Source organism: Mus musculus, chromosome 7 (genome assembly GCF_000001635.26).
Source record: "Mus musculus strain C57BL/6J chromosome 7, GRCm38.p6 C57BL/6J".
In the NCBI taxonomy this organism is placed as follows: Eukaryota; Metazoa; Chordata; class Mammalia; order Rodentia; family Muridae; genus Mus; species Mus musculus.
This window is the reverse complement of record NC_000073.6, coordinates 97,028,077-97,040,774: the sequence shown is the minus strand read 5'-3', so window position 1 is coordinate 97,040,774 and position 12,698 is coordinate 97,028,077. Positions and strand designations below refer to the sequence as shown.

The window sequence follows — 12,698 nt, the reverse complement described above, 5'->3', positions numbered from 1 at the left end:
CGGCTGAACCTTCATTTTCTAAAAGTGCTGAGATACTGGTCAACAAAATTTAGGTTTTGACCTATTTTGAGATAAACATATTTGTCTCACAGACATAACTAATAATGTTACATATAAAACAATTTAATAAGTCTTTTATAAGTCAAAGCATATTTTTATATTCTATCTCATCTTGTAAGCAGAAAGAAAATAAAGAGAAAGTAAATGAGAAGAGTAAAATCAATTAGAAACAGTGAAGAATCAGAGAACCAATACAGGCAGATAGAGAAGACAGATGAGGCCCTTGACAGGTGATCTACTAAGAACTCTCCAATCCCTCCATTGCCTCCCCTCACAGTGTCTATATATAGCCGAGACAAAAGAACTCTAAGCCAACTGTTTTTCTGCCTGATCATGCCAGTGATACTATCAATGCTCCAGCAAGCTTACTTTCCCAGGACTCTCCTAATCAATATTGAACTTGACATCAACCTGGTGCTGTTGTCCAGTGTTCTAGGCTACTTCCTGAACTCAGTTATTCAAAGAAAATCAAAAGCAAAATGAAACCCACTCACACTTGAATCTGCTAAACTAAGACCCCCCTCCTGTGAGAAAAATGAGAAGTATGTTTATAGAACACTGGGCTCTGTGGGAAGACCGATGGATATAATTTAAGAAAATATTTTTAAAGTTAATGAAATGAAACAAGGTGAGGAGGATTCGGATTCAGAACATGAACCATACTTATAATCTTCTTACTGTATTCTGAGGACCATCTTCATTCTCCCTCATGTAGAAGGGCTTGAGTTCTGATGGATAATTAATGACAAAGACTGGTATGTTGCCACAGTGTCTCACCAGGTACTTCTCATGTTCCGTTTGTAGATCAACACCCCACTGTAATGAGAAACAAGAAGAAAGGGCTATAGTACACACATGAAAACAACCTTTACCAGCTCTCTGCCCTTGGAGCTCAATGATGTGTGCAGCTGTCTGCCGAGGTCACACAGCTGACTAAACCAAAGGGGGAATGCTTGCTAATAAGAACAGCAGAAGGCCCGGAAAGATGAAAGCTGAAATCAGTAGATAAACACTATTGTTTCTGTGCCCCGTCTCAGGGAGTAGCAGTCAACAAGCACAGCACAGGCAAGAAAACAAAACACTTTCCAAAAGGATAAAACTGATGCATAATTATGGCAATTTTTATTAATATTACCTAGAGCGTCTCCCCTAGTTATTATTTCTAAGTCTCAGGAAATTAAATGATGGGCGATAGTACTTCTAAAACTGAGCCTATCAAGATGGCTTTTCTCAGTGAATTTCTATTTTAGTAAAAGTCAATTCATATGCAAGATGTTCTTTGATGACTATGTAGCAATACTGTTCAGTCTATTTATTTAGTAAATACTACTGTGACTATTAAATTCCAGGTGGCATTTTAAGTACTCGATATGGTAGTTAAAAAAACCCAAAAACTAAACAAGCAAAGAATTCCCAAAATGCTATCACTCTTGACTTCCTGAAGCTTGACAGAAAATATCAAAGTAGAAATTACACAAAGAATTAACTGACTTTAAAACCAACAAGTGCTGCTGGCTGGTGGCACACTATAATGCCAGCCACTGGGAGGTAGCCACAACCAGCATCACCCTTAACATCGGAAGCTGGAGGCCATTGGACCTGCATGAGGTCCAGCAAAGAAGCTCTAGTTACTGATAAGCTGTGTTAAGAGCATATGGCAGCTTGAGATGGGACAATGGTAAAGGATTATTTAAAGGCATATATAGCACATCATATTACCTTACTATTCCCACAGGTTTGGCAATACTCTCTACCCCAAATACTTTAAACAGGAAGTTTGAACAAGATGAGGAATTAGGGAAAACTATTTTAGATTCATTTTCTTAAGAGTAATTCTCCTACTTAAATATAGATTGGCCTGCATATAATGGTTATAGATAAACAAAAATTATAAAACTGCCCCTGATTTTATAAAGGTAGGTTTAAAAATTTACAATTCCCCAATCCAGGCGGTTTATTTGTATTACTAGGTTTTTCTGTTGAGGTCAGTATGACTTTGTTCTTAGTCTTGACTTCTCAGATGTTTGATTGGCCACAAAAGACACAGGGGTCTCCTGGATGTTTGTATGCTACAGACTAACAAGATGCATCAGGTCTGCACTAAATGAGCATAAAAATAACTTAACTGGAAGATAAAGCTGGATGAACATGTCATTCATGGAGAAAGGAAATATCACACAATCAATATTTTCCCCTACCACATCTCCATTTGGTGTTAATCAAAACATCCACTGGCAATTTAATTTAAAAACAAAAAAGCAACATACATCAGTTATGTGTAATAAAGGAATGGGAAAGAAGAAAAAAAGTAAAAAAGAATAAGAAAACATTATTCACCCAGACAGTGATGGCAACACCTTTAATCTCAGCTTTCAGGAGGCAGAGGCAGGTGAATCTCTGAATTCAAGACCAGCTTGGTCTTCCAGGATAGCCAGGGTTACAGAGAGAAACCAGGGGTGGGGTAGGGAAGACAGCATTACCAGACTCCAGCCAGGGAAGCAGTTATGCGAACTGAAGATAGTAACCTCTTCCCCAGCTACCCTAAAGCCATCCCTCCAGTCTCATCCCCGAGCTCTGTGGCATAATACCTGCAGCAGCCATGCCATGCTCCCCAGTGGGTCATACGGATCTCTCACTTCTAACTCATTACTATATCCCAGCTCGCAAACCTATAGGCACTCCCTGGGAACGCACAGGTCATTCCAGCAAGGAAAGTAGGCAGGCCGTGTATCTTCACCTCTCTCTGTTCCTCCAAATCTAATCCCCCAGTCTCAACTTGTAACCGACTACTTGCGGTAGTCTCTCATTACTCTCTCTACCTCCCTTCCTAGAGGACTCAGCAGATCCTGGTGGAACATCCTGCTTTTCTCTCTCCGGTGGACCCCTCAGCCCACCCTCAGATCATCCCTCATTCCTGGGTCAGTTCTCAATACCTATAAACACATTTTACCTGGAACCCTCAGTGGCCACACTTAGCAGTATCGCTGAAGAACAAAACACCCACCCAACAAAGACAAGACCAGATATCATCAGGAAGAATTACAATGTTTCCAAACTCAGAGGGCTACATGCCAATGTAGAAACACATCAGTAACAACCAGAACAATATGTCTTCACTAGAGCCCACAGCAGGTCCTGAGTATTTTAGCATAGCTGAACCATATGACAAAGACTTTATGAAAAAGATAGATGTTCTTAGAGAGGGAAGGAAAAAAAATCCCTTAAAGAAAGCTATGAACATACTAACAAGCAGCAGAAGGAAATGAGTAAAACAGTTTAAGAACTGATGGTGGAAATAAAATCAATAAAGAAAACCCAAACTAAGGAAAATCTGAAAATGAAAAATTTAGGAATGCAACAGGACTCTCACAGGCAAGCCTCATCAACAGAATACAAGAGATGGAGGTGAGAATCTCAGGCACTGAAGACATATATATATGACGATGCTATAACTGAAACTGCCAAATAATGGGGGAAGGACAGAGCCCCAACTGGCTATCTCTTGTCATTAAATGAAGCTTCTAGTACTGGGTTTAGGTTACATCTAATTGCACTATTGGTCGGGGGGTGTGAGTGTGTGTGTGTGTGTCTAGACTATCAGTTGCTCTCCACAAACTGATGGAAGCCCTGACTGCTAAAGACAACACTTGAATAACTTATTCAATGTTGAGAAGTCGAGCTGCTGTATATAAAGAACTTTCACCCCTAATTTCTGTCATCATGGCATAGAAGGTACTCTTCAAGCTACCAAAACAAACAAACAAACAAACAAACACATAAATAAGTACAAGCCCAACCATAAACCCTTGGATTGATAATGCAGTCCTGCCTGTGAGATATGCTAATTCAATGGTGGCAAAAAGCTTGCTGGCGTAACTGACCAATATCTGATTTGCCTGCAGGCTACTCCACGAACTGGAACCTATACCTGACACTGTTTGGTGACCAAAACCCAGAGACTAAATAGCCCAGGGATCTAGGGTAAAATATTACTGATCTTTTTAAAAGAGGTAGCAATAAAATGACTCCTAATGACATTCTATACTCAAAGGTCAGTGCCTTGCTCAGCCATCATCAGAGAGGCTCCCTCCTGCAGCAGACGGGACAAATACAGAGACCCACAGACGGGCATTATACAGAAGCCTTGGAATGCTCAGCCTTAAATGAGATGTCTCCATCAAACCCTGCCCTCAGGGTTCAGGGAACCTTGCAGAAGAGGAAGTGGAAAGAGTCTAAGAACCAGAGAGGGTGGAAGACTCCCAAGAAAACAAGGTACTCTAAACCAACATGATCAAAGCTCATATGAATCCAGAAACTAAAGCAGCATGCACAAGGCCCGCATGAATATTGGCTTCCAATTTAGTGTTTTTATGGAGTCCTAAGAGTGTGAATGAGTGGGTCTCTTGTTTCTTGTGCCTTCTCTTAGACTTTCTTTCTGTTTGTTTTGTCCAGTTTTAATATATTAGCTTTTGTTTTATCTTATTATGTTTCATTTTATTATTTATCTCTTAGAAACTCACATGATTTATAATGAGAGACAGAAAGGGTATAGAGGGGAAGGGAGGAACTGAAAGAAATAGAAGAGGGGAAACCATAATCAGAACATTATATGAAAAAAATCTAGTTTCAGAAAGAGGGAAAAAGAAAAAGAAAACATTGCTGTAGTAGTTGGTATTTGGTGGAACCAAGTTGCAGTTCCTAACTGAGAATGTACTCTTGGTCTGTAGAAAAGAGGTCTGGACTCGTCCTGACGTCTGCAGCACAGAGCGTGCACGCGCACCCGCCACGTACAACTGCTCCCATGAATCTATCTCACTGGATTTGTTGGATCAGAATCTGATCTGTTGCAGTGATAATCAGTCGCTCATAATAGGCTTTCGTTAGTTATTAGGTCTGTGTGCCTCAGTTTAATATGTTGCCCAAATACATTTCATCCTATAACTTCTTTGTCTATCAGCTTTCAACATTATTTAGACTATACATGCGTAAACACTACTTGATTTATACAGTAATAATCTATGACTATCATTTCCCCTTTTGAATTTTCATCTTGTTAAACTTGGTATATTCCTTTAAAGCCTTTAATTATTTTTATTCCAAATAATAGAATTCTCTTCTAAAATCATTTTTATTGCCACACATGGTGGTGTACACCTTTAAGCTTAGATCTCTGAGAGTTCCAGGCCAGCTTAGTTTACATAATGAGTTCCTGGTCAGCCAGGGCTTCATGGTGAGACTCATCTCAAAGTTATTCTCAACCATGTTAAAAAAAAAAAAACAAACCTCACTAAGTCTATGCACAGTTCCACAAATTCTCATGTCACCAATATACACACACACACACACGCACACACACACACACACGCACACACACACACACACACACACACACACACACACACACACACTCACTCTACCTTGGGTGTAAAGGCGAAGTTCTGGGATGCTTGCTTTAAGATCTCAATTGCCTCCGTATAAGAAATGCTGGGAGAAAACAACACAAAAGTGAATAAAGGTTAACACCACAGAAGAATTTTACACTAGGCCCATTTAAACCAGAAAACCAAACCAATTCCAATATAATCTGTGAGGCCATGAGTGAGTACCAGGCAATCAGGAGTTCAGGCTGACCTAACCTTATGGAAATGAGATCTGCATGAAGAGAAGTGGCTGTTTACTAGTCCCACTCTTGACCAGCATGCAATGAACATGCACACAATGGACACAAGAGTCCAGTCAGAAAGTAGAGCTTCTCAGTACCCATGCTGTGTCAATGCTCTACTAAAAGGTATGGAATATTGAGGCTCAAAGAGCAAAAGGCCTTTCTAGAAGTTATCAGTTACTTACTCGTCTAGCAATCATGTATGTCACAGCTACCAGATGCTAAGTATTACTCTAGGTACTGGAAAATGACAAACAAAATAAAGCTCCTGCCTTCTTGGAGCCAAGATGTGTGTATGTGAGGGCAGAGGGCATCTTCTTGGGGCCAAGACATGTGCGCTGATGTGTGGGGCAAATTAAACAAATAACAACGGTGATAGAGAACTATTACAAAGAAAAATACAGTAGGGATACAGTAGGGCAGGTGTCTGCCATTTTAGAGGAGATGTTCAGGAAAGGCACTCTGAGTTGGTGACATCTGAAGAGAAACCTGCAGCAGAAAACGGGGGAAAAGAGCTGTATAAATAACTGGGAGGAATATTCTAGATGAAAAGAATAGCAAGTCCAGGGCCTTCTGTGAGGAACAGTCTGTCCCACTAAGGAACAAAAAGGTCAGCGTGACTGGAGCATACTTAGCAAGGGGGAAATCCCAAGGAATTTGGTAAGAAGGCAGTCAGATCATGAGCACTTCTTCAGGCCCTGGTAAAAGCCTTTTTTTTTAACATAGTTTAAGCATTCTAGGACTGACTGGTGAGGAAAGCTAGTATTGGTTTTCTCACTAAGAAACTTCTCATGCCTAACATGAGAAAACCCCATTGCATGAGTGTGCACACCTAAAAGCTGAGGTAGGAGGACTCCATAAGCCCAGGCGTTCAAGGCTAGTCTGAGCAACAGAGGGAGAAGATGGTTAGAGAGAAAAAGGGAAGGAAGAAAGGGAGGGAGGGAAAATAAAAGCATATATATCTCTTGCCTTGTTCCACAGCCACCGAATTTATTTATTCTCACGTTTTAAAGTTTACTTTATGGTATATTTATGATCATGTATGTGTATGTATACCACATGTGTGCTGGTGTCTATGGAAGACACAAGAAGGCATTGAACCTCTGGAACTGGAGTTTTAGATGGTTGTGAGCCACTATGTGTGTGTGCTGAGAATTGAACCTCGGTCCTTTTGTAAGAACAGCAAGTGCTCTGAATTTCTGAGAAACTTTCCCAGTCCCTCCTCTTAATATTATACTCACTGTTAGCACTACCTGTGTACTCTTTTACGAGATTATGAATGAATATGTGAATATTTATAACACCTATTTTAGTAAATGTCAGAGCACATATCATATACACTTTTACTCAAGATTGTATGTTATCGAACATTGTATTGCAATTAAAACTTTGTTTTATTAGACAAGGTCTCATGTGGCCCTGGCCAGCTGAAGGTAACCCTGAACTCCTGATCTTCCTGCCTCTACTTCCTGAGCACTGGGGTTACAAGCAAATGCCAGCACATGCAGTTTTATGTGATGCTGAGGACTGAACATGATGTCATTCTTCATGCTTGTGAGAGAAGCTCTCTAACAACTGAGCTACATCCACTGCCAAAACCTGTTTTGAAACAGAGTTTCTCTGTGCAGCCCTGGCTGTCTTGGAACTCTGTAGACCAAGCTGGCCTCGAACTGAGAGACCTGCCTGCTTCTGTCTCCTATGTGCTGGGATTAGAGGCGTGTGCCACCACCACTTGGTAGGAACTTCATTTTTTGAATTAAAACACAACATTCTAAGTATATTTATGTGTGTTTATATACTTTAACTAATTACCCATTAATGGTATTTCAGATGTTTTCAATCTTTTGCTACTCTAAATCATGACTAAACACCTCTCTAGTGCATATGAGAAAATAGGATTATTGGGTCAAAACCTAATTTTTATGTACTCTGAAGTATACTGCCAAATTTAATGGCCTCCCTTTCACAAGGTCATAAAAAATGTATGTACATGGACCAGAAGCATATGAACACTAGCATAGCAAAGTGTTCATATGCTTCTGTTCATAGCAAAGACACACTAGTTTCCTTGCAAATTATAAGAGATACTGTGACAGTATTCTGGATGATTTCTTTTTAATCTACAAAGCTTTCTGAAGAACCCTGAACTCAATCTACCTAGTACAAACTTATGCTCTGAATTTCACACCTATACAAATGAACTAGAAAATGTTTTTACGGTACCAAAAAAAAAAAAAAAAAAAAAAAAAGCCAGCTCCCAAAGCCATGTTTTGAGTGACAGACTTTGTTCTCCAGTGAACATTTTATTCAAATTACGCCCTGTGCATTTCTAAGCAAGCAGTGGTGGTGGCTGGTTGTGGGAGTAATAATTAAGAGTTGAGTATTGTGCAGAAGGGAATCTAAAGCTTAGGGAGAACATGAGCAACTTGCTAGAGCTCTCATGTGTAAAGAGGCAGTCTGCTGACTCAGCCTCTGCTTTCAAGGCCTAAGAGAGTGTCTAATGTTTATATTGTCATGTGTTCCTCCAGAGTAAGACTCACAGGCACCGTGGTCTTCTGACTCCACTACTTAGTAATATTGATTGCTTTGACTTAAAACATGTTTAACTTTTATAATGTGATAAGTACATTCAAAAATTAAGTATTTGTACACGAAAGAGTTTGTCTGCAGCTCCTTCCTTAGACATTCGATTGTTCTAGCCCGTCAATTACTTTGTATGCCCTACCAATTACATTGAGAAATGTTAAGAAGCAATAGTTTTTATACAGTTGTTTTGTTTCATTATGAAGAACTACTGATTCCAAACATTTCTTCTGGGGATAACGATCTCCATTCCCCCTCCCCCCACTCCCTCCTAATTAAAGCATGGCTTTCAAGTTCAGATTACAGCTCTGACACTGGATATCCTTAATGGGCTTCTAAAAGTCTCTCTAAGTATGTTTCTTGATATGCATAAAGGATATTTCTTTGCCTTTCCAGAAACTGTTTCCAGAGTGCTTGAGGAAAAAAGGAAAAGCTTTGTGATTTAGTTTACTTTGGGATCTAATCATGCATGTGACATACCCACTGTGGTAGTTGGTATGCGACATTTTAAGTACTCTAGAGGTGATATGGTAGATGGCTATGCAAGTAGTATGATATTTTATAGAGGGCCTTAACCATACAAATTTTAGTATATCTGGGGTTCTGGGAACCAATTTCCAGGGATGTCAAGGGATTACTATACAAGGTATAAATTTTAGTAATATAAACCACAATTTCTACCTTCTTTTATCTTGGTATGATTCATTTATTTAATAACACATGGGTTTTCAACTATGAGCTAAGTATAAGAGCAATAATTAGAATCTGGGTCTTGCCTTGATCTGGTATGATAAACACAGAGATACATTAACAAAAAATTATAACTTAATATGCTACAGTAGTCAAGTATGAGCAAAATCCAGAAAAATGTATAATATCTACTTACATTAGGAAGTTGTTTTTTAGCATATGTTCTAGTCTGCCCTTGATAAGACAAAAGACAACAGAGTTTAAATGTAATTAATTATATTCACTATATATAATTAATATACTTAAGGAGCTATGTATTTTGCTGTATCCACAAGCTTATTACCTTCTGGCCAGCAGCTATGAACTGGTGACACAATTCAACATCTTCAGGACAGTGTGAGAGAACCATCTCCGTGGTCGCCTTGAAGAGTTCCTCCATGACCTAAGAGGAATGAGACACAATTGCCTGAGCAGCAGTTTTATACAAAAACCTCCACGGCTTCAGGGCTTGAAGGATTTTCCTCTAGCTTCCAGCAACTAAAACTCAACTAAGCTTGTTAATAATCCCTGAATGTATTACAGTGACTCAGATCAATATTGGTATTGAAATGAGCTGTGAAGTGAACAGCCATCATTGACTAATTGTCTCATTGCTTATCAATGAACTCACTTGCAGAATTAAGACAATCATAGCACCTCATTAACAGGACCGTTGTGAGAATTATATTAAATAACCCTGTATATTAGCTTACCTCTTGGTTCAGAGAAATATTCATGATATTAGACTTTGTGAAGAGAGAACTTTTTGTGAAGTAGTTGGGTCAGTCAATGGTAAATGAAAGGAAACTTGAAAATTTAAGAAGCAACAACATGCATCTAAATAATAATTGTATATATGTTTATTTCTTAAAATATAAAATATAAATTAGTATATGAGGATTAATTCTATCAAGCATATCCCCATAAGACTCATAGGTGACCTGTTTTCCTTAGAAGAAAGCAGTTACGAGAATGGAAAATATTTCTGAAGTATTTTACTTGTTTAATTACTTGTATCTTTTGAGACCGGGTCTCAGCAGCCCTGGCTGGTCTGGAACTCACTATGTAGATCAGGCTGCTCTCGAACTCACAGAGAAGACCGGGATTATTAATGTCACCACACCCAGACAAGAGTTTCTGAGTTACCAATAGCATAAGTAGTTATGACAATAATTGGGGGGGGGGGGTAGAAAAACAAGAAGAATCCACAAATGAAATAAGAGTAAAGAAAAGTTGAAAGGAATCGATTAAACCAGGCCAAAGTGTTCGAAGGGCTTTGTATTCTACAGTTGACTATCAGTGCAATATAAAACTGTAAACTATTGATATGCAGAGGGCTGGGAGTGTGGTTTAGCTGGGAGGTGCTTGCTTAGCTCCCTCCCTAACATTGCGCAAACTGGACAGTGTGGCATTGGCAGTTACAGGCACACCTATAACCCTAGCACTGGGGAGGTAAAGACAGGATCAAGGGTTCAAGATCATTCTAGGATATATGAAAGCCTGCTTCAAAAAATCCAAAACTCTAAAAGGACCATATGCAGAATGTTTACATTCTAAAATAAAAACAAAAGTAGACCTCTCCAGTGGAGAGAAAGTAGAGTCAGGGGACTTGAGAAAAGGAAGAGCAACCACTGGTGGTTAAAGGCCCTCCACGTCCAGGTCCAGCCTCTATCACCTTCCAAGACAGCAGTGAGACAGATAAAGCCAAGTACCTGAGTGATGTCCCTCAATTACAGAGCAAGGTGAACAGCAGGAGGAGGGAAGAGCAGCTGGACTGTGGAAGAATGAGTCTGACTGCCGGTGTTGTTAACTGCTGTCTTAGGAGTAAAAACTTTAACTTGAAGATGGAAACCCTGCCCTCCATCCCAAACTCTGACTTTCAGACTAAGTTCTATAAGCACATCTGATAAAATCAGGAACTACGATGAGTGGAGAGTACAAGATGTTTATAAAAATTACTAAAATAGTCTTTATTAATTACTTATGATTCATGAATAAAAAGATTTTATAACACCGAGTCAAAACTTAAATGCACTGCGAGAAAAGGAGAAGCAGGAGGTTACTTTTTTCTGTGTTTAAAAAAAGATTTATATTTTGAGTCATTAGACAATAGATGCTGAGTCCCACTAGTAGAGTGAGTTAAGTAGCAAATCTGCCACCCAAACTTGAATATTCTCTTTTAATGCTGAGTTTCATGAGTACAGTTAACTGCGTGGCCGTGCCGACACACATGCGCCACAGCGGTCCATGGCAGAGGGCAGAGGACGACTTTCACAAGCTGGCTCTCCATTTCCTCCGAGGCTTCCTGGGCTTGAAGTCCATCAGGACTACATGGGCAAAAGCTTTATCCACGCTGAGCCATCTTGCTGGTGCTGACACCGCATCCTTACCCAATCCCAGTGCTTGGCTGTCACCGACTGCATGAGTCAGCACCAAGACTCACAAAATCAGTCAGAGGTCTTCTTGTGTAATTATGAAGGAAACTGCTCAAATGGGTGGTGTTCTTTTTATTTTTAATTTTAAAATATAAGACAGGGTCTTTAAGATTTACTTTTTATGGTAATTCTTGTTTTGTCTTTTTGAATCAGTCTCACTTTGTAGCTTACACTAGCCTGGATCTTATAACCCTTCTGCCTCTGCCTCTCAAGTCAAGGACTATGTATTTGTGCTATCATTTCCAAGTCTAAAATGGCAAATTCATGTTTACCATAGCTAAAACCCTTTCTCTGTGAATGATATTGCTAAAAGAGTGGAAAGACAAACTGCCAACACTAGGAGAAATATTTTCAAATTATGTATCTGAAAAAGGATACATATTTGAAAATGAAGAAGTCTCAATGCTCAACAACAAAGGTTCAGGTGTGGAGGTGCGTATCTTCCCAGAATTCAGGGGGTGGAGGGGCAGAATGCCTGAGTCCAAGGCCACCCAGGGCTACACAGTGATGCCATCTCAAAAAACCAAAACAATCAAAGTTCAACAACAAGAAAACAAGCAACTTGACCAAGACTAGAAATTCATAGCTGCTAGGCAGATGACAAGATGTTTAACACAGAAACCCTCAAGATATACTGGGGAAATACAAAATAAAATCATAGCATATTGCTTGCAGGAATGTAACACAGTGTAGTTACCCTGTAAACCAGACAGATTCCTGAAAAAAACTAAACATCAACCTTAGATCTCACCTCTTCACTCCTTGGACCTCACCCAAGAGAGATGAAAACTATGTTCTCACAGAACCTGCACTGGAAGGTTTATAGAAACTTTTTTCATTGCTTTCCAAGACTGAACTAATACAAATGTTCTTCAGTAGGAATGGTAAATGACTGTGGTGAGCCTGTGTCAGGGAACTACCCAGACAACAGGAGAGTCTGATATATAGTATACTAAGCGGCAGAAGACAGTCAGATATGGACACAAGAATGTCCACATTACAGTCTGCAAAGGGCAAATTACTCAAGAGAGACAGAGAAGATGAGCAGTTGACAGTGGGAGGAATTAGAATGCAAGGCAGCAATAAGTCGGAGCTGTTTTGTAAGAGCAAAACTGTCCCATATTTTGACTGTAGTGGATATATGCCTGAAAACTTATAGTTTACATGAATGTGATACTAAGAAAACAGACATAAATCAAAACTGTCATAGGAAACCAGTGTGTTTTTCA

General features: G+C 39.5%; 1 protein-coding gene across 18 annotated transcripts in view; it reads right to left on the bottom strand.

Annotated features, from left to right (window-relative positions):
• Nars2 (asparaginyl-tRNA synthetase 2 (mitochondrial)(putative)) overlaps positions 1 to 12,698 on the bottom strand; it is a 113,920-nt gene that overhangs the window by 23,984 nt on the left and 77,238 nt on the right. For 6 of the 18 annotated variants that reach the window (XR_378243.2, XM_006507817.4, XM_030242583.1 and 3 more), the window contains 4 exons: positions 9,339 to 9,437; positions 9,192 to 9,229; positions 5,478 to 5,544; positions 739 to 876 (listed from right to left, as the gene is read on the bottom strand). Coding sequence is in view for 7 of the 18 variants with exons in the window: in XM_006507817.4 (XP_006507880.1) it covers positions 739 to 876; positions 5,478 to 5,544; positions 9,192 to 9,229; positions 9,339 to 9,437 (342 nt within the window). In the remaining 11 variants the exon portion in view is untranslated. Of the gene's footprint in view, positions 1 to 723; positions 877 to 5,477; positions 5,545 to 5,907; positions 6,212 to 9,191; positions 9,230 to 9,338; positions 9,438 to 12,698 lie in introns of all 18 variants that reach the window. The other 12 variants (XR_001785551.2, XR_001785550.2, XR_001785554.2 and 9 more) reach the window with 8 other exon arrangements.